The sequence below is a fragment of the Dipodomys merriami genome, unplaced genomic scaffold (genome assembly GCF_024711535.1).
Source record: "Dipodomys merriami isolate MVZ:Mamm:240054 unplaced genomic scaffold, mDipMer1.0.p SCAF_48, whole genome shotgun sequence".
Classification (NCBI taxonomy): domain Eukaryota; kingdom Metazoa; phylum Chordata; class Mammalia; order Rodentia; family Heteromyidae; genus Dipodomys; species Dipodomys merriami.
In genome coordinates this window covers 7,762,146-7,782,590 of record NW_027206046.1, presented here as the reverse complement: position 1 = coordinate 7,782,590, position 20,445 = coordinate 7,762,146, and the positions used below count along the sequence as shown (strand labels likewise).

The window sequence follows — 20,445 nt, the reverse complement described above, 5'->3', positions numbered from 1 at the left end:
TCTATCATATAGAACACAAAACATGAATGATTTAATTCTATTGAATGTATTAAATTTCTACCACTCATAAAACACGATATAAAAACCCAAAGATGGAACTATGTACATATTTTAGCTTTTACTTCTCCCTGATCTGAAATGCTATTAAGACAATTTCAAACAAACACAGACACAAACACAGGTGTGAGCCACATAAGGCACTATAACTTAACTGCCTACATGGCTCTCTCACTTGTACACAAAAGGAGAAATAGGAAAGAGTAATGGAGGAATTGAAATTGGTCAAAATACCTTATATGCATGGATGGAAATATCAAATGAAACTCCTTTGTACCATTATTATACATTAATAAAAAGGTAAAATAATTTTTAAAAATTAAAACGAAGAAAAAAAGCTCCAGTCACCACTCCACTATTGTCTATTTACCCTTCCCCACACACATGCTCATTACCTCTTGGTTAAGAATCTCTGCCCTGGCTGAGAGTTGGTGGCTGACACCTGTAATCCTAGCTACTCAGGAGGCTGAGATCTGAGAATTGTGGTTCAAAGCCAGCCCGGACAGGAAAGTCCGTGAGACTCTTATCTCCAACAAACCACTCAGAAAACCAGAAGTGGCACTGTGGCTCAAGAGATAGAGTGCTTGCCTTGAGTTGAAGAGCTGAGGGACAGCGCTCAGGCCCAGAGTTCAAGCCCCACGACCAACAACAACAACAACAACAAAAGAATCACTGCCCCAGAGCTTGTTCTATACCCCCACCCACTACATGGTCTTCCAAGAGACCCTGGAATTAACAGGAGATTCCTACTATCATTTGGGTAAAAGTATACTTTAGAGGGTAGCAGAAAAATTAGTTTACAACCTTAAAACAAACATGAAGTTCTGGTTTCAGAAGCAATTTCTAAGCATAAAGGATTGCCAGACTCCAAAACTGTCCTCTCAACTCTACTGGATTAAAACACCCACTCTTATTACACATTTCAGATTCTGATAATACTACACTGGACTGCCAGGTGCCAATGGCTCATGCCAGTAATCCTAGCTACTCAGGAGGCTGAAATCAGAGGATGGTGGTTCAAAGCCAGTCGAAGGGAAAAAAAGGTCCATGAGACTCTTATCTCCAATTAACCACCAGAAAACCAGCAGTAGCACTGTGGCTTTAAGTGGTAGAGTGTTCACCTTGAGCTGAAGAGCTCAGGGACAGTGCCCAGGCCCAGAGTTCAAGCCCCACAACTGACAAAATCATCATCATCTTCATCATCATCATTATCATCATCATCATCATCACTGGACTGATGGGGAAGGTCACTTTCTGATTACAAAAACACTTTTTGTAAGCCAAGCACTAGTGGCTCACACCTGTAATCCTAGCTACTCAGGAGGCTGAGATCTGAGAATCACAGTTCGAAGGCAGCCCAGGCAGAAAAGTCCATGAGACTCTTATCTCAATAAACTACTCAGAAAAAGCCTGAAGTGGTGCTGTGGCTCAAGTGGTAGAGAGCAAGACTTAAGCAAAGAAGTTCAAAGATAGCACCAAGGTCCTGGGTTCAAGCCCCAGGACTGCGCCTCCCTCCCAAAAAAAAGAACACTTTAATTTTAACAAAAATTGTAACTTTTAGTTTCATATAAGAAGTTACTTCCATACACAGTGATGGCCAGTACTTGAAGGCCTACTTCAAAAGAGTACAAGTTCTATGAATGAAAATGGGTATATAACATGCATTCAAAAGTCCAGTCCAAACTGGGCGCTGGTGGCTCACGCCTGTAATCCTAGCTACTAAGGAGGCTGAGATCTGAGGATCACGGTTCAAAGCCAGCTGGACAGGAAAGTCCGTGAGACCCTTATCTTCAATAAACTACCAGAAAACTGGAAGTGGAGCTATGGCTCAAGTGGTTGAGAGCTTACCTTGAGCTGAAGAGCACAGGGGCAGCGCCCAAGCCCAAAGTTCAAGCCCCATGACCCGACCAAAAAAAAAAAAAAGTGCAGTCCATTTATACTGATAAATGTACTTAGCAACCCTGTGGATTTAATAAAGTCATTTATTATCTAGATATATGCTAGGCATTATGCTAAATTCTAAAACAGAGACTAAGTATAAAGTCACTTCCTTCCGAAACTCTCATTATAGTAAAGATACTGATCATGAAATTCACCATAAAGCAACTTCAAGTCAAAAGCAATGACATCTATAAGACAGAAAAAAAAAAAAAACCAGCAAAAATAAGATTAACATGGTTTCATTTTATTTTACTTATAAAATATTGTGTCTAAGCTGGGCTCCAGTCACTCTGACTGCAATCCTAGCTACTCAGAAGACTGAGATCTGAGGATCACAGTATGAAACAAGCCAGGGCAGGAAAGTTTATGAGACACTTATCTCCTATTAAACACCAAAAAAAAAAACCCCACAGAAGTGAATCTGTGGCTCAAGTGGTAAAGTACTACATGTAAACAAAAATGCTCAGGATAAGATCTCAAATCTGAGGCTCATCCCTGTAATCCTATAGCTATTCCGGAAGCTAAGATCAGAGGATCTGGGCTCAATGCTAGCCCAAGCAGGAAAAGTCCTTGAGACTCTTATCTCCAATTACCATCAGAAAACCAGAAATGGCACTGTAGTTCAAAGTGGTAGAGAGCTAGCCTTGAAAGGAAAAAGCTCAGGGATAGCACCCAGACCCTGAGTTTAAGCCCCAGTACTGGCAAAAAAAAAAAAAGACAAAAGAAAAGCTGTGTCTTCTTTGAATGCACATTTCAACACATTATTTGCTAGAGGACACAAAACTGTACAAATAGTATGATGTAAATTCATGATAGGTATTTCAAAAGACTAAATGATTACTATTAAAAAGGGATAAAAGTCAGATATGATAGTGCATGCCTGTAATTTTAGCACTCAGAAAGTGAGGCAAAGGAACTGCAAGTGTAAAACTAGCTTGGATTATACAGAGAAACTATAATGGAAAAAAAATGGATAACACTTGGAAAAGGAATTATAGGCTTTCTTAAATTCCATTTTCTAATAGCTAATAATGATATTCTAGTATTTCAACTACTAAACATAGGATTTATCTGTATTTTGTAACTAAGAGGTTCTAAAGAAAGATAAAGAAAATGTGCATATATAAACAATAGAGTCTTATTCTGCCATAAAGAAGACCGGAATTATGTGATTTTCAGGAAAATAGATGGAATTAGAGATTAACATGTTAAGCAAAGTAAGCCAGACTGAGAAAGACAAGTAATTGCATTCTCTCTCTCATTCAGAAACTAGACTTTAAAAAATCAATAACTGAAGTATAAAAGTACAGAAATTGTTTGGAGGCAAAAACCAGCAGGAGAAAGTTAAAGGAGAAGGCAAAGGGGAGTATGAACATGTTTTAAATATTCTATACATATTTATGAAAATAGAGCAATGAGGGGGCTGGGAAGGTGGCTCAGTGGTAGAGCACTTGCCTTGCATGCCTGAGGCCCTGGGTTCGATTCCTCAGTACTACATAAGCAAAAAGAAATAAGCCGGAAGTGGCGCTGTGGCTCAAGTGGTAGAGCATTAGCCTTGAGCTGAAGAGCTGAGGAACAGCGCCCAGGCCCAGAGTTCAGGCCCCACGACTGGACTCAAAAAAAAAAAAAAAAGAAAAGAAAAGAAAAGAGAGCAATGAACTTGTTAAACAATGTTTTGAAAAGAAAATATAGCCGGGCGCTGGTGTCTCACGCCTGTAATCCTAGCTACTCAGGAAGCTGAGATCTGAGGAACAAGGTTCAAAGCCAGCCTGGGCAGGAGAGACCAGGCAGGAGAGACCGTGAGACTCCAATCTCCAATAAACCACCAGAAAACGGGAAGTGGTGCTGTAGCTCAAGTGGTAGAGCACTCGCCTTGAGCTGAAGAGCTGAGGGACAGCGCCCAGGCCCAGAGTTCAAGCCCCACGACCGACAAAAAAAGAAAAGAAAAGAAAATATAGCACATGGGAAAGATAATAATGGGGAATTGTGTTTCCCAGATAACTAGCCACAAATTACTGAAGAGTTGTGAAGAATATTTCAAGAGTTCCCGAGTATGAGCATACAGGTCAGGTAAAATCCAAGCTCTGGTGGCCATGCCAACTCACATTCTTCTAGCTACACTCAAAATCTTAAGACATTTTCAACTTCAAAGATTACGGTCTTCAAAGTTTTATGAAACTACTATACTCTCCAATGTAAAAGCCTCTAAGATCTAAATTCAATACAAGTGAGCCCTCAATAAATTTTGTAAGCATCACATTAAACATTTGCTAAGTTTTACCAGTTTTCCTTCCATACCATTTCTTTTTTTATATTTACTTCTACAATAACTTCTCTAAGACTCAATCACCAATTCTCTAACTGGCTAATTTATTTTTTATTGTATCACATCTCAACTCCTCAATATTGAGACCAACCAACATTCCATAGTATTCTACTGCATAGTTATCATGGCCTAGAACCAGATCATGAAAATCCTGCTTACCATGACTGTTCGTATTTCTGATTTTATATCATAGCCTAAATATGCCAGGCAAGGAAATCTACAAGCACTTTACTACAACTATATTGTCTCTCTTATCTCAAGAGGCCTTTCTTAACTGCCTGAGGTCCCTGCAGCATAGTGAATCTTTGTTTCACCTGCAACTACAATATGGAACTGGAACTATATATTCTATATCATGCAGTTCACCCAGTGCAAAAGAAGAGTGAGCTGGGAAGATTTGCCACTGCTACTGTTATTTCAGAAAGAGCAGACTTTTTAGAGCTGCTTGGAAGAATCATTGTTAGCCATTAAATAAATCTACTCCTCCTAAAATTAAGACCAACAAAAACAACACCACCACCAAATAACTGGCTCTTTACCAAGTTGTCACCTGGCTGCCCCCTGTGAACATTTCTACAATTGGGAAGGTCTGACCCAGTGATTTTGAGTTTGAGGCTCAGATTTGAAACCACAATGTTTCTCTATCCACAGTCTTTCCTGTTTACAATTTATCTATCCCAATTATTGTTCACATAGGTTTCTCACTGAAACTTTGTGTTGGCAATTATGCCAATAACTGCTGTTGCCTTGCTCCAACACTCTTCACACACACAAACTACACTGTTGGTACTTCACAGAGACTATATTTTAAATGAGGCCATTCCAAAAATATATCCCTGCATGAAGGCACTTGTCTGTTGTCCCAGCTACTTGGAAGGCTGAGACAGGAGGATCATTTGTACCCACAAGTTTGAGACCAGCTGAAGCAACACGGTAGGAGTAAAAACAAATGAGCAAATGTTTTCTAAATATCATAATGTAATATAATTAAAAGACCAGAGCTGAGGAGTATAGCTCAGCGGTAGAACATAAGGTCCCAGATTCCATTACCACCACCAAAAAAAAAGTAAACTAAAACAATAACTCTAACTTTAATACAATTTTTTTCACAAGCTGGAACACACAGGAACTGTTAACAGAGCCATTTACAGCAAACCAAAAATAAAACAAACACAGAATCAGGAGCCTTTGCCATCTTTTATTGAGTTTCCTTAAGTATAGAAAAAGGCTTTCTTAATTTGCAGCTTACATTCCTATAGGTAGTATTACAACTGGATATTTTAGGGTATGCTGACTATCAATAATGTAGCGCAATAGTTTAAAACCAGAGTACTCATGACTCAGATCTAAGACATGGCTTTATCTGTTATTTCTTCAAGGTTATTTATCAGTTTTCACGCTCCATTCTATCCTGGCCCACTCTAATCAGCAAGCACATGAATACAACTTCACCCCAGCTGTTCAGAGTGACTAAAACACCTTCAATATTGAACTCTATAAAGATAAAACATAAACATTAAAAAAAAAAAGGCAAAACTACCTAGACTTATATTTTCCCCATGGAAGAGTTGGCACTTAATTATTTGTACTTCACATGCAAGTATGATTATTTAGCATTCTCTTGGGGGAAAAAATTAGAAACTAATTAGAAGGTGGCATCCTCAAGTTTTTTTAAGAGACCCAAAGAACCTAACCAAAAAGTTGACAAAACTGTTAAAATTAGATACAAAATGCAAAAGCATAATTAGAATAAATTCAGAAAAATGATAAATTGCCATACCATTTCAATACGTCCTAGAAATATTAAAAACAGAAATAATACAGTCCCCAAACCAAGTTTTTCTTATACTAAACCTCAAACATTTAAGCAAAGACTAAATTTAATATGCTTTCAGATGACAGCAAACAAAACATTTTAGGAAAACTTCTACCTAAAATAGCCAAAATTTTAAGTCTGGTCTCAGAGACTTGTTATACAGTAATATTCAAATGACAGAAAAATGTAACTCTTAAATATATTGCTCTATTTCATTTCCTTCATATCAAAAGCAGAGTTTCTGTTTATATCCCAAAAGAGAAAGGGCTAAATTAGTTTTTACTCTATGGCCCTCAACTCATTTTTTCTGTGGTTCTCATCCCAATAAAAAAGAAATGGCCTCTTATTTGCTCACTGAGATAGAGAGATGTGGTAAAATCATAACCCATCACTTTTTCTTAGAAATTTTCAAACTAGCCAGGCACCAGTGGCTCACACCTATAATCCTGCTCAGAAGGCTGAGATGTGAGGATCACAGTTCAAAGCCAGCTCAGGCAGAAAAGTCCCCGTGAGAGTCTTATCTCCAATCAACCAGTCAAAAACCAGAAGTGGTGCTGTGGCTCAAAGTGGTAGAGTACTAGCCTTGAGCAAAAGAGCTCAGGGACAGATTTCAGGCCCTGAGTTCAAGCTCCACAACTGACAAAAAACACAATCTACAAACTGTTTCCCATAAGCTTATCTAAAACATGTGATGCTAGAATTCAAATTGTGGAATATTTGCATAGACTCTACTAGGTAAGCATCTCATCTCTGCAAATCTAAAATCTGAACTGTTTCTATTTCCAGATTAGGAAAATTCAACTTACAAAAACAAGGAGAGAGAGAGAGAAAAAGAGAGAGAGAGAGAGAGAGAGAGAGAGAGAGAGAATGTGTGTGTATGTGTGTGTGTGTCTAACAGACTGTGAGTGAAGCCCACTCAGTAGAATACCTGCCTAGCACGTGTGAAAGCCCTACCACAAAAAAAAAAAAATCAAGAAAGAAAAAGAGTGAGCAAAACATAAAAAATCACAAACACTACATTGGGCACCAGTAATCCCAGACACTCAGGAGGAGGCTGAGATCAGAGGATTGAGGTTTAAAGCCAGCCCAGCTCAAGCAGGAAAGTCCATGTGACTCTTCTCTCCAATTAACCACCAAAAAACTGGAAGTGGAGCTGTGGAACTCAACTAATAAGAGCACCAGCCTTGAGAGAAAAAGCTAAGGGAGAGTACCCAGGCCCTAACTTTAAAAGAAAAACAAAAAAACAAAGAACAAAAAAAAACAAAAAACAAACCTTGGACTTTGCAAACCCTCTGGCGTGGTTTGAACTTCTATTTCACCACTCAGCAGTAGATGATGCTGGAATAATTATCCCTTCAAGCTTCCATTTGCTCAACTGTAAAGTGCTGCCCTGTCTCTTAAGTGTTGAAAAGTGAAATTCCCAGGAACGGCTTCAGATATTTAACAGGCATTAGAAAAATGTCCTTTACACATATATCCCACACACTTAACCCCAGAATCTAGGAAAACTTCAGTGAGATCAACACCATACACCCTTGAAGGTATTAAGTTTTAGGTCTTACTAAAAGCACATTTGAAATAAGCAGTGCCTGCCATGGCCATGCCCCTCAACCCCTTCCAACAGAGGTCCCACACGTACACAGAGAAAATATTGTTCATGGAGGGGATGTCTAGAAATGGGCCTTGTTAAGGTGACAGAGCTTTTACTGAACTTTTGAACTCTAATAAAGAAATAGAGCCAAAGTTCCTTACAAAGACTTCTTTCCTTAATCTCAGAGACACTAACTTGTTGTTAGAAGTTAGAAAAAAAAGTTTTAAGCTAAAACTTTAATCATTTCAACTCTTTCAGCCAAACTTCCAAACCACTTATTCCTATAGTGTATGGTACAAGCAGAGCACTTATACCACATTTCTTTCATACAAAAGTATATCATACTCCAGTATTTCATAGGTAACTATCAAACCAAAACATTATCTTATTACTACAACTATCTTTTGATTTCTTAAACACAGCAAGTAATTTCAAAAAGAAAGGTAAGGAAGTGGCGCTGTAGCTCAAGTGGTAGAGCACTCGCCTTGAGCTGAAGAGCTGAGGGACAGTGCCCAGGCCCAGAGTTCAAGCCCCACGACTGACAAAAAAAAAAAAAGAAAGAAAGAAAGGTAAACACCTTAAAACTAGTATTTCTGCATTTAAAAAATAAACCCAGCAGGTCAATGATGGCTCATGTCTAAAATTATATCTACTTAGAAGGCTGAAATCTGAATACTACAAGTTCAAAGCCAGCCCAGGCGGTCAAATCTGAGAGACTCTTATCTCTGGTTTGTTAATATGCAAAAAAGCCAGAAGTGAAAGTGTGGCTAAGGTGGTAGAATGCCAGCAATAAAGGAAGCCAGGCAAGACAGAAAGGCCAGGTGTTCAAGTCCCAACACCAGCTACTGGAAAGGAAGATCACTAGGGAGATGCTGGAGATGGAGCTCAGTGGTAGAGTGCTTTTCTAGCATATGCAAGACATTGAGTTTGAGTACTTAATTAGCTTGGGAACTTAGTCTTTTATTTAAAAAAAAAAAGATAGAAAGAAAAAAGGAATGTAATATACACCATACAATTTTTTACCTTTATCTAATCAGTAAAGTTCCAAATAATAACTATTTATAATTTACAATTTATTAAATAATGAAGATATAAGGATAATTCTATCCAGACACTTGTTGAACTACAGAAATAGGTATTCCATCCTTTTACAGAAACAACAGGGATGTGCCATGTTAGAACAAACATTATTAGGAAATTCTGTTTTGTGATTCTAAACACTTTAATTCTTTCCAGCATCCTGTACCAAACATAGGTATGAAAACACTCAGTGACTGATGGATTGGAAAGGGAAAAGCAACTAACAGTTTATTAACCTGAAGGATTTATACTTTAAAGTTAAATCTATATCTACACCATCTCCTAATCTTACATAAAAGATTCATTTATCTCACCTGCTAAAATCAATATATATTCAATTTGAATATACTCAAATATACATCTCGCAAACATCTTACAAACAACCAAACTTGTACAATAAAATTACAAATATGTCCATGTACTAAAAAATTACAAAGAAGGGCTGGGGGCATGTCTCAAGTAGGAAAAGACCTGCCACAAGTCCAAGGTCCTGAGTTCAAAGTTCAGTACTAAATTTCTCCATAAGGGTCTTATGTTTATTTTTTTTTCAGCCACCAGTTTATGTTTTCAACCTCTAATAAAAAGCATTATTCATTAGTCATGTAAAGTGTCCCCCTACTTGTCTTTTATTACTTCGTGGTGAATAATAGGTCTAACTCCAGACTATAATCAGACAAAGTAAAAACAGCCAGACAAGTGTTGGAAGCCACAATTAGAACAGAAATACGAATGTTACGTGAAAGGGTTCTTATAAAGAATCTCCAACCTTGATCACTTTAAAACTATGTAGTCTCAGCTTTGAGTCCAAAATAACAAATGAACACTACAAACTACAACAAAAGTCTGCCTACACAAATACCAGCCTCAGACTAAGCAGAAACAGGATAGAAGTTATAAAGTCCAGAAAACAAAGGAATAAAACAGAACAATACAATACTTGAAATAATTAGGTATTTTCTATCAAATGAGGCTACAGATACTCATCCCAAGCGTTGGAGTCAATGCTTTAAGGATACTTTCAGGATGAGCACACTTTTTAAGGATTTCAAGTCTACTTCGGGACAAGTCAAAAGCTTGCCTAAAATAAACCATCTTATACAGAGCAAAAGACTGTCATTGGGAATTAAAAATCATTGCCTTCAAAACTCGAGTCGCCCAGAAATGACACCCTAAGCCAAAGTACCTCCGATTTGAGGGCGGGGGTGGGGGGAGGAGGGAAGGGGGAGACGGGAACTGTTTTGACAATCCACGGGATTGCACCTGCAAGTTTTCTTAAACTCTGCCAAGTCGGGTCACTTCCACGGCCCGTCCTTCTGCTCCAAAGCGATTCAATCCAGCCAACAGATCACGGAACACCCCGAGACAACTTGCCCTTCACCCCCAGCAAACCCTTTTCCCCTAGGCGACAAAAATGGTTTTCACTGATCACAGAACACACCCTCCTGAGCTCTCGCCCCCAACCAAATACTCCCCCAAAACACACTAGGGCACGCGGTGCCGGGCCACACGGGGCACCAAGGATCGGTGTGGGACCAGCGGACACTGACGGCCGCCCACTCCACGGGCGGCCCCACCGCAGATGGGGGGGGGGCTGGAGGGGGGACACCGTCTGGATCGTCACGCTGGGTACCAAACAATACAACGAGCCGGGCCGCACACATCGCCAACTTCCCACGAGCCTGCACGGAAGAGCGGACTCCTGGCATCGGCCACCCGGCCGAGGGGCTGCTGGGGGAGGAAGGTGAGGAGGGCGATCGAGGGCGACGAGCAGCCGACAGCCCCGCGACAGCTGTCCGCGCCCTCCGGAAGGCTGCGGACGCCCGGCCTGGGCTTCCACGGACGACCCCGAGCTCCCCGACTTTGCTTCTCCGGTGCCGCCGGGCGGGGAAGTGGGGGGAGGTGAGCAGGAGGAGGAGGAGGAGGGGAGGACCGGGGGAAAGGCCTCGCCGGGAGGCTCGCTGCCGCCTCTGCCCGCCACCGCTGAGAACGCGGTCCCGGCGCGGGGGACAATAGCGAGCGGCGAGCGCGGCGCGCCCGAGTGGCGCCGCCGGCCGGCCGGGCTGACTGACTGACGCGCCCGCCGCGCGCCGCGCCTGGGCTCCGCTCGGCCCGGGCTCCGCTCCACCGCCGCGGTCCAGGGGATCCGCGGCGCCCTGGCGCTCGGGAGGTGGCGGGGGGAGAAGAGGGACGAGGAGGAGGTCTCGGTCGTGTCTCACCTCCCAGCCCCGCGGCCCACGACAGGAGCAGAATTAACACTCTCGGCAACACCATCTTCCGCCCGCCGCCGCCGCCGCCGCCGCCTCCTCACGGGTTAACAGCAGCACATCGATCCGGAGGGAGAAGCTGGAAGGGGCTTGGTCCGGAGCCGCCGCGGGAAGCCGGGACCTCCCCTGGCAGGAGAAACGCCGAAGCACCTCCCTCTCGCTCCACTTCAGGGGCCGGCAACGCTCTCCAGCTCCACCAAAACAGGGACCTCCCTCCCCCCCCCTCCTCCGTTTCCTTCCTCCCTTCCCCGTTTGCCTTCCCTCCCTCCACCCGGCCTCTTCTCCTTTTTCCCCCCCCTCCCTCCCTGTCTTCCCCGCCGTGTCCCGGATCTCCGCCTCCTTCCTCGTCACGTGATACACCCGCGTCCAATCCGCTCGCGAAGCCGCGCCCCTACCTCCCCGCTCCTCCCCCTCCCCCAGGTGCCCCAGGGGCGCGCGCGTGCGCACAGTGTCCAATTCCCGGGCCGCTCGGCCGGCCGCTGCTTCCTGTCCGCCGGCGGAGAGCTGGGATTGGATTTAGGAGGCAGGGTTTGTGGGCGGGGTTTCTCCTAGCCCCACCCTCAGAGCGGGACGGCTTGTTCACGGTGTGAAAGCTCTGGGGTGAGTCTTACAGGTGCTGAGGACTTCACCTAAGCTAAAATGGGAGTGAGAAGGTGAAGAGGGACTGTGTTCCACTGCTTTGCAAGAAACGGAGGTTTTGTTCCTTTTTTTTTTTCTGCCTCTCGTGACGCACCACGGCCACCATGTAAACAAAAGCAGTCCCCGCTAGCTTCAATTCTAAGCCGCGACAGCCACCAGTGGTGGGGACATAACTGATAGATCCCTCCGGCTGCCACCAGAAAGAAAAGACATCAGGTTTAAGGGATACTTTTCTGACCTCTCCATGCAATTTAATGTCACAGACTAGGCCTTTGTAAAAGCCAGACAGTCTTTAATCTACAGACCAGAAAAATGACCCCATTACCACCACTCTGTCCCAACCCATCTGTACAGAAAACCTTCGCCTGTCTCTTCTCCAATTCCTACAAAGCTCATGTTCATTTGCTCAGCAACTCACGTTGATTCTTTACATTCATGTTTCGTGAGCTAGAACTCATTGATTGTTCTTAATTAGGTTAGTCTTCGCCTATTTGGCATCTGCCCTGAGCTAGCTTAAGGCACTACAAATATTATTACTAACAATAAATTCCTATATTTTGCTCTGTATATTTTACGCAACTTAATATCACTGACATGAGACAAAAGTATTTAACACAAAAAAAATAAAAATAGTATGTCTTTAATTCTAGGTTTCAGAAATAGATTGTTGTAATTTTATTCCATATTTTAGACTCAAATTCCAAAACCATCATTATTAATAGTGCTCATTCATTTCTAATGAAATATATGGAATTAACAGAGGCAAGAATGCAGTGCTTTTTCTCTTTAAAAAAATGCAATCTGGGGGGCTGGGAAGGTGGCTCAGTGGTAGAGCGCTTGCCTTGCATGCATGAGGCCCTGGGTTCGATTCCTCAGCACCACATAAGCAGAAAAAAAAGCCGGAAGTGGTGCTATGGCTCAAGTGGTAGTGTGCTAGCCTTGAGCTGAAGAGCTGAGGGCCCAGGCCAAGAGTTCAGGCCCCACAACCGGACCCCCCTAAAAAAACATGCAATCTGGGAGCTGGGAAGGTGGCTTAGTGGTAAAGCGCTTGCCTTGCATGCCTGAGGCCCTGGGTTTGATTCCTCAGCACCACATAAGCAAAAGGAAAAAAGCTGGAAGTGGCGCTGTGGCTCAAGTGTAGAGCGCTAGCCTTGAGCTGAAGAACTGAGGGATAGCGCCCAGGCCCAGAGTTCAGGCCCCACAACCGGACCCAAAAAAAAAAAATTTTTTTTAATTTAAAAAAATGCAATCTGGGCTAGGAAGGTGGCTCAGTGCTTGCCTCCCATGCATGAGGCCCTGGGTTCGATTCCTCAGCACCACATAAGCAGAAAAAGACACAAGTGGCACTGTGGCTCAAGCAGTAGAGCACTAGCCTTGAGCTGAAGAGCTAAGGGACAGTGCCCAGGCCCAGAATTCAGACCCCACGACCAACAAAAAAAAAAAAAAAATTCAATCTTAGGAATTTTTCTGCAGACATTACTTGGATATCACATGATTTTTACTGTTCTACAGAGATGCTGTCAACTTCTAGGTATCTCATGGTTTTCGTGTTGTACAGTATTTTCTATAGTTCTAGTAATTATGTGTTACACAGAATTTTTCATTTAAGTTTTTATAACTAATCCAGTGGTGAAGCAGGGTGCTGTGTCTGTAAACTACCTACTCAGGAGGAGGAGATCTGAGGATCGAGATTCTAAGCCAGTACAGGCAGGAAAGTCTAAGAGACTCTATCTCCAACTAACCAGTAAAGCATGCAGGCTGCAGCCATGGCTCAAGGAGTAGAGCACACCAGCCATGAGCAAAAAAGCAAAGCAAGAGATTAAGGTCCAGTTTGGACACAACAAAAATATCTTTCCTGGACAGGAGTGGTAGCTCAGTAATACAGTGTTTGCTTAGCATGTGTGGTGCACAGGGTTTGATTCTCAGCATCCGAAATAAATAAATAATTTCATCCCTTTTCTTTTTCTGGTGATAGGGATCAGATCTAGGGCCTCACACATCAATGTAAGCACTATAACACTGAGCTATACCTCTAGCCCCCATAATTCTTGAAGATAGGTACAAAAAACACATTGTAGGGGTTTTAAAATCAGGACCTCACTATTTAGCAAATATATAACCAGCACGTATCTATTGAACTTCAGTATTAAAATAGGCTTTATTCCACTAATTTATTCAAAAACTAGGAAAGCCCTTTCACATTCTAAAAATCTTGATATCTCAGTCAAATATTAAAGGGCTGCCCAAAAATAAACTCATTTGCCTAGTCTTTTTTGTGGGGCTTGAACTCCTGGCCTGGCACTGTCTTGGAGCTTTTTTGCCCAAGGCTAGTGCTCTACCACTTTGAGCCACAGCTCTACTTCCAGTGATTAGTCTTCTCTCTTCCTCTTCCCTTGGTCTTACGGTTAACTTCATCAGCCTTTGAGAATGTCAAAAGAATCTTAAACATTTCCCTTTCCATGTCTTTTGTCTCTCCTTTCTGCTTAGAAGTACTAACCTAGCCTGTATAGATTGCAACATGATAGCTCAAAAACCAAATTGTATTTGCAGATATGTTTGGCTTGACTTTCAGTTAATTTTCTTAATTATTCATCAAGATAGTCAACATCTGGGAGTTTTCCTGGTACATCCAGGATAGCAATTGTTCTTGAAAACTTCAAGGGTCAAGAAGACCTGGATTCTTGCAATCAGCTGGCAGGAAGTGAGCAGAGACTGCCCTCTTTGGACTGGGCTTGTCTAATGTCACTCAGGCCCATAGAATCCCATTCTGTATTGGAATCTGTGACTTCCACTTTATGTACTAGACCAAAAAGTCCTTGGAGTTCATTTTCCTATACTCCTGTGGCTCCAGTAATTTCAATTACATTGTAGTTCAAAGTCTGTTTTACTAATATCCATCATTTGTAATGAATCATGTGTTTGTTACTTTATAGAAACTCTCAGAATATCCAGAGACCAAAGATAGCATACATAAACAGCATTGCACAGAATAACAATATATTCAAAAAGTTCTCCATAGGTTATAAACCTTTTATTGGCGGTTTCTCATTTCACTTACAAAACCATATAGCAAATCATTTATGCTAATGATTTCCCCTTGCCTTTTTTCTTTGTCCTTTTACCAAAACAAAAACAAAAACAAAAAAAGTAGAAACTGAAATCAAGTAAGTTGATCTCCCTAAGCTTGTAAAATTAGTAAATGACTGAACTAGGTTCTGATTCCAGGTCTTATCTTCTTTCCTGCTGCAGCACACTGCCTCTATGTGAGCATGCTTAATATTCTCTTCTATGCCCCCAAAGAACTACATTGTAAATATTCAATATATAGTTATGGAGGTTGTTATTAGAAGTATAAGCCAAATGGATCATAATTCTTACATTATGACTATTAACAATTACCAACTATACTTCCCAACAATGCAAGTGGTTATTATCTGACACTGTCCTAGATTAGTGTTTTGCAATGGAATGACCAATGGAATACCTGAATTGAAATCATTTAGGATGCTTATTGAAACTGCAGATTCCTGGGCTTTTTTCCAATTTCATTGAATCAGAATTCCTGGGGTGGAGCCCAGAAACAGACATTTTAGAAGGCTTCCCACCGAGTTAATGACACCAAAGTTTGACAACTGCTCTCATAATAAGGGATATTATGAAATAAAAGACTCAGTTGGGTATATCTGGTTGTTTGTTTATTTGATTCATTTGTTGTTGAAACATGGTACCACTATTTTGGCTACTCTGGCCTCAAACTCTTATCCTCCCAAAAATGTGGTTTAGTGATAGAGTGCTTGCCTAGCATGCATGAAATCCTAAGGGGATTCAATTTCTCAGCACTACATATGCAAGAAAAGCCAGAAGTGGCACTGTGTCTCAAGTGGTAGGGTGCTAGGCTTGAGCCAGAGAAGCTCAGGGACAGTGTCCAGGCCCTGAGTCCAACCCCCAGGACTGGAAAAAAATGAACTAAACTAAAATAAAGCTGCAGACTATGGTGCCTGACTTTTGACTGAGTTGTTTTGGAAAGTCAGTGTCAACAAATAAACAGAAAAGAAAATGTATTTCCTTGATTATAAAATGCCCTTGATGGTTGGATGTACCATTGATTCAATAATAGCCTGTGAAAAATGGGACTTTCTAATTTTCCCAAAGTAAATATGTTTAGGCTTTCTATCAAGAAATTGGATTTGGAGGTGTGGCTCAAGTAATAGAATACTTGTCTAGTAAGCCTGAAGCCCTACATTCAATCTTCTGTACCTTTGGGGAAAGAGATATTAATTGTATATGCTAAACTTTATTAGGGGGGGTTGTTTTTTTGTTTTTGTTTTGGTCTGAGACAGGGTGTAAATCACTATGTAGCCAAAGATTGCTTTGAACTCTCAGTACTCTTGCTTAAGTTTCTTAAGTCCTGGGATTATGAGTGTGCACTACCACAACCAGCTACATTATACATTATAAGTGAAAAACAATAAATAAAATTAAACTACCTGAATATTTAACGTGTGACAGAAGATTGATTTAGCATGAAAAAAGAAAGCCAGATTTTAGTAGCTCCTGACTCTAATCCTACCTACTACCCAGGAGGTACAGATCGGAGGATCAGGCCTGAAGGCTAGTCCAGACATAGATGAGATGAAAATAGGAAGAAGTATAAATAGGGAGATTGTGGTCCAGGCCAATCTCAGCAAAAAGCCAAATCTTATCTTAAGAATAACTGGAAAAGGTCTAGAGGCATGGGTTAAGCATTGAAGTGCTCGGTGCAAAGCCATGAGTTTAAACCCTACTGATGCCAAAAACAAACATGGGAGAGACAGAACACAAATGCAATTTGAGATCAGGATGATATAGTCTTTGTCATAACTTGAAAGATAAATCTATCCACACATAGTGCTCAAAGGCACATGCTTAGATGAAATTGACTAAAAGGCAAATACTTGAAGAATTTGGGGAGAGTAATGTCAACATTGGATGTAGAAGGTAAGTTCAGAAACTGTTTTAACTGTCTTTTGCTGAAGATTATTTATTTACCAAAAATGTAGATAGAGATTTCTTCCCTAGTACTAGACAAATGATGATAAAACTTTACATGGAGCAGAATCACAGGAGGTCCAGGTCTTAAAGCACTATGTTCCTGATTCTGCAGGTTTAATCAGACTATTTATTTATTTATTTATTTATTTATTTATTTATTTATTTATTTAATTTCCAGAGCCTTGACCATGCTAGGCAAGAATTTAATCTACACCCTCAGCCCCCAAATTTTTCATTTTTTAACATTTAACTGCTAATACAAAAATCCATACTTTGAAAACAATTGTGGCAGTTGACAGATATTTGTCAAAGTGATAAGTTGGCAGGACAGAACTTCCTTCCTTCCTTCCTTTCTTTCTTTTTCTGTCTCTTTTTCTCTCTCTCTTTCTTTTTTCCTTCTCTCTCTCTCCTCCTTTCTCCGCCCCCCTATTTTGTTTCCCCCAATACTGGGGTTTGAATGTAGGGTTGCATGCTTGCTAAACACTTTGCCACTGAATTATATATACCTCCAACCCCTAGCAGGATAAATTTTGAGGAAAGAAGAATGTAAGCATGATATATCTGATCCAACAACAAACTGGCATAAGACTCGGGAGTAGAGATTCTTGGTTGAAAGTAATGGAATGCATTTCTTGAATTCATTCCTGGTATAACCTACCTGGATGCATATTTAATTCCCACACTTAAAAGGGATTGCATAAGCAAGATTAAGAGAACTATTTCCTTAACACGATGGCCTATTAGGGCTACAATAAAAAGGAAGAGGTTATTTCCCTCTGTTCCCAAGCAGGCATCTCTGCCACCACCAGGACAGTTGAGCATCTGCTAAAGCAGCATGGAGTAGATGCAGCACCTGGTAGAATATCACAGGACTGGCTTTGTTTGTGAACAGGTGTGGACTCCTCATGGGGTGTAAGGAAATAATTGAGCCAGGGATGTACTTTGCAGGAGGTTGGACTGTCTGCAAGCAGTTGAAAGCCAAAGCCAGGGCAATTTGGGTTACATGGAAACTCTTGATTTTAACTCAGAATTTTCTCATGTATGTTGAATTGAAAGCAAAAGAAGCAAAATCAAAGTATGTATGTCCCTTGAATATATGTCCCAAAATATATACTCATCCCTTGTTTTGCTCAGAACTGATCATTTGTGTGTGTGTGTGTGTGTGTGTGTGTGCGCGCACGTGCCAGTTCATGGGCCTAAGGGCTGTCTCTGAGCTTTTTTTTTTCTCCCCTCAAGGCTAACCCTCTACCACGTGAGCCACAACTCCATTTCCAGCATTTTTTGGTGACTAATTAGAGATAAGAGTCTCATGCACTTTCCTGCCCAGGCTGGCTTGAACCACATTCCTCAGATCTTAGCCTCCTGAGTAGCTAGGATTATAGGCATGAACCACCAGTTCCCAGCTAGATAATTTTGATGTAGTTAACTACAAAGTGCTATTAACTCATTTTTAGAAATACAAGAATATAATAAGATGGTTGGATTATGGCTTATATAGTTTTATGCAGGATATGCCAAGAAAGAGGCCATAACCTAGCATAATTGGAATATTGCCACCCTGTAGTGGTAAGGAGATAAGGACTGAGAGCCACAGAGGGAATGAAGATAAGAAAGGAATGTGTAATGGCAGCAAAATTTGATGGGTAAGACAATTATCTGTAAAGTGGAGTAAAAGTCAAAGATGACACCAAGTTTCTGTCATGATAGTTAGAAAAGTTATGATGCAACTGAGGAAAACAGAATTTCAAGGTAGAACCATGCTTGAGGCAATGCACTAGGGAAAAACATGTTTCTTAATGCTACATTTGTATTTGTTTGGAGAAAAATGCAAACAGATGTATTGCTTATGGATCAACATAGAAAACAATGCATATACAAAAAATTTATGCCAGGTGCTGGGGGCTCACACCTATAATCCTAGCTACCCAGGAGGATGAGATCTGAGGATTGCAGTTTAAAACCAGCCCAGGCAGGAAAGTCTGTGAGACTCTTGTCTCCAATTAACCACCAGAAAACTGGAAGTGGTGATGTGGCTCAAAGTGATAAAGAGTGCTAGCCTTGAACAAAAAAGCTCAGCAATAGCACCGGTTCCCCAAGTTCAAGCCCCAAGACTGACAAAAAAAAAAAAACCTAAACTCAAAATTGAAGAAAGACATTTATCCATGATCTTTTCTGGTTTTCCTGTGTTCTAGGGGGAAAAAAAGGAAGAGAGATTGTACCTTCTATATTTTCAGGAAAATGTGGTTACAACAAAAGTATTATAGAGCTGGGTGCCGGTCACTCACACCTGTAATCCTAGCTATTCAGGAGACTGAGATCTGAGGATCGTGGTTCAAAGCCAGCCTAGGCAGGAAAGTCCCCAAGTCTCCAATTAACCACCAGAAAACCAGAAGTGGTGCTATGGGTTCAAGTGGCAGAATGCTCACCTTGAGTTGGAGAGCTCAGGGACAGCACCCAAGCCCAGAGTTCAAACCACACAACCAAAAAAAAAAAAAAAAAAGTATTATAGACATAGCAGTCAAAAATAAAAGCATTTAATATAGAGGGGTGTGCATTTGATCAAAGTATATTACTTATACATCACAAATACCACAATAAAACTGTACAACTAATTATGCAATTTTTAAACAAAAAGTTAGACTCAAAAACAATTAAAAAAGAGAAAATCACCAAGAGGCTGGTCTGTGATATAGTTCTGCAGTAGAGCACTGAAGCCCTGGGTTTGAATGTGAATACTGAGAAAAGAGAAAAATAAAAGCATAACCTACATGAATTGGCTGAAGGCATGGCTGGCTCAAGTGGTAGAGCTCCTGACTAGGAAGTACAAGGCTCCAAATTCAAGTCCCAGAAAGTTAAAACAAAACAAAACAAAAGTAATTCTCACAGGATCTTTCCACTAGTCATAAGGATATCCCCAGTGATAAACATTGTATCCACCCATCACACTAGGAACCCAAATACGTTGAATGAGTAAAACAATACAGCCATTTTGTCTACCTTGGGGCTGGAAAGGTGGCTCAGTGATAGAGTGCTTTCCTTGCATGTCTGAAGCCCTGGGTTCGATTCCTCAGCACCACATAAACAAAAAGAAAAAAGCCGGAAGTGGCGCTGTGGCTCAAGTGGTAGAGCGCTAGCCTTGAGCTGAAGAGCTGAGGGACAGCGCCCAGGCCCAGAGTTCAGGCCCCACAACTGGATCAAAAACAAACAAACAAACAAAAACCAGTTTGTCTACCTTCTCTAACCAATAAAGATACAAAAGTAAAAATTGGAGCTGTGACTCAAGTGGTAAAGTGTCAGCTTTGAGGATAAAAGATACAAAGTATCACACCCTATTACTTATCAAGAATGTACATTTCTAGTTGGGAGACCAGTCTCTGTCTGCCCCTCCCACCCTGTCTCTCTTTCTCCCCCCCTTTCTCCCTCCCTCTCTCTCCCCCTCCCCCTCCCCCTCTCCCTCTCTCTCTCTCCCCCTCCCCCTCCCCCTCCCCCTCCCCCTCTCTCTCTCTCCCCCTCCCCCTCCCCCTCTCCCTCTCCCTCTCTCTCTCTCTCTCTCTCTCTCTCTCTCTCTCTCTCTCTCTCTCTAGGTGAGGGTTCCAGTATTGAATTCATGCCCTGGACTCTGTCCCTTAACATTTTCTGATCAAAGCTGGCTCTCTACCATTTGAGCCGCAGTTCCACTTCCAACTTTTGGGTGGTTAAT

The 20,445-nt window shown here is 41.5% G+C and overlaps 1 protein-coding gene across 1 annotated transcript in view; it reads right to left on the bottom strand.

Moving 5' to 3' along the window:
- The window catches only part of Adam10 (ADAM metallopeptidase domain 10), an 83,954-nt gene extending 72,635 nt beyond the window's left edge, over nucleotides 1–11,319 (bottom strand). Inside the window, exon 1 of the mRNA XM_069995315.1 lies at nucleotides 11,028–11,319. Within this exon, the coding sequence (XP_069851416.1) occupies nucleotides 11,028–11,082 (55 nt within the window). The 5' untranslated portion in view covers nucleotides 11,083–11,319. The remainder of the gene's footprint in view (nucleotides 1–11,027) is intronic.
- Nucleotides 11,320–20,445: the final 9,126 nt, after the last annotated feature.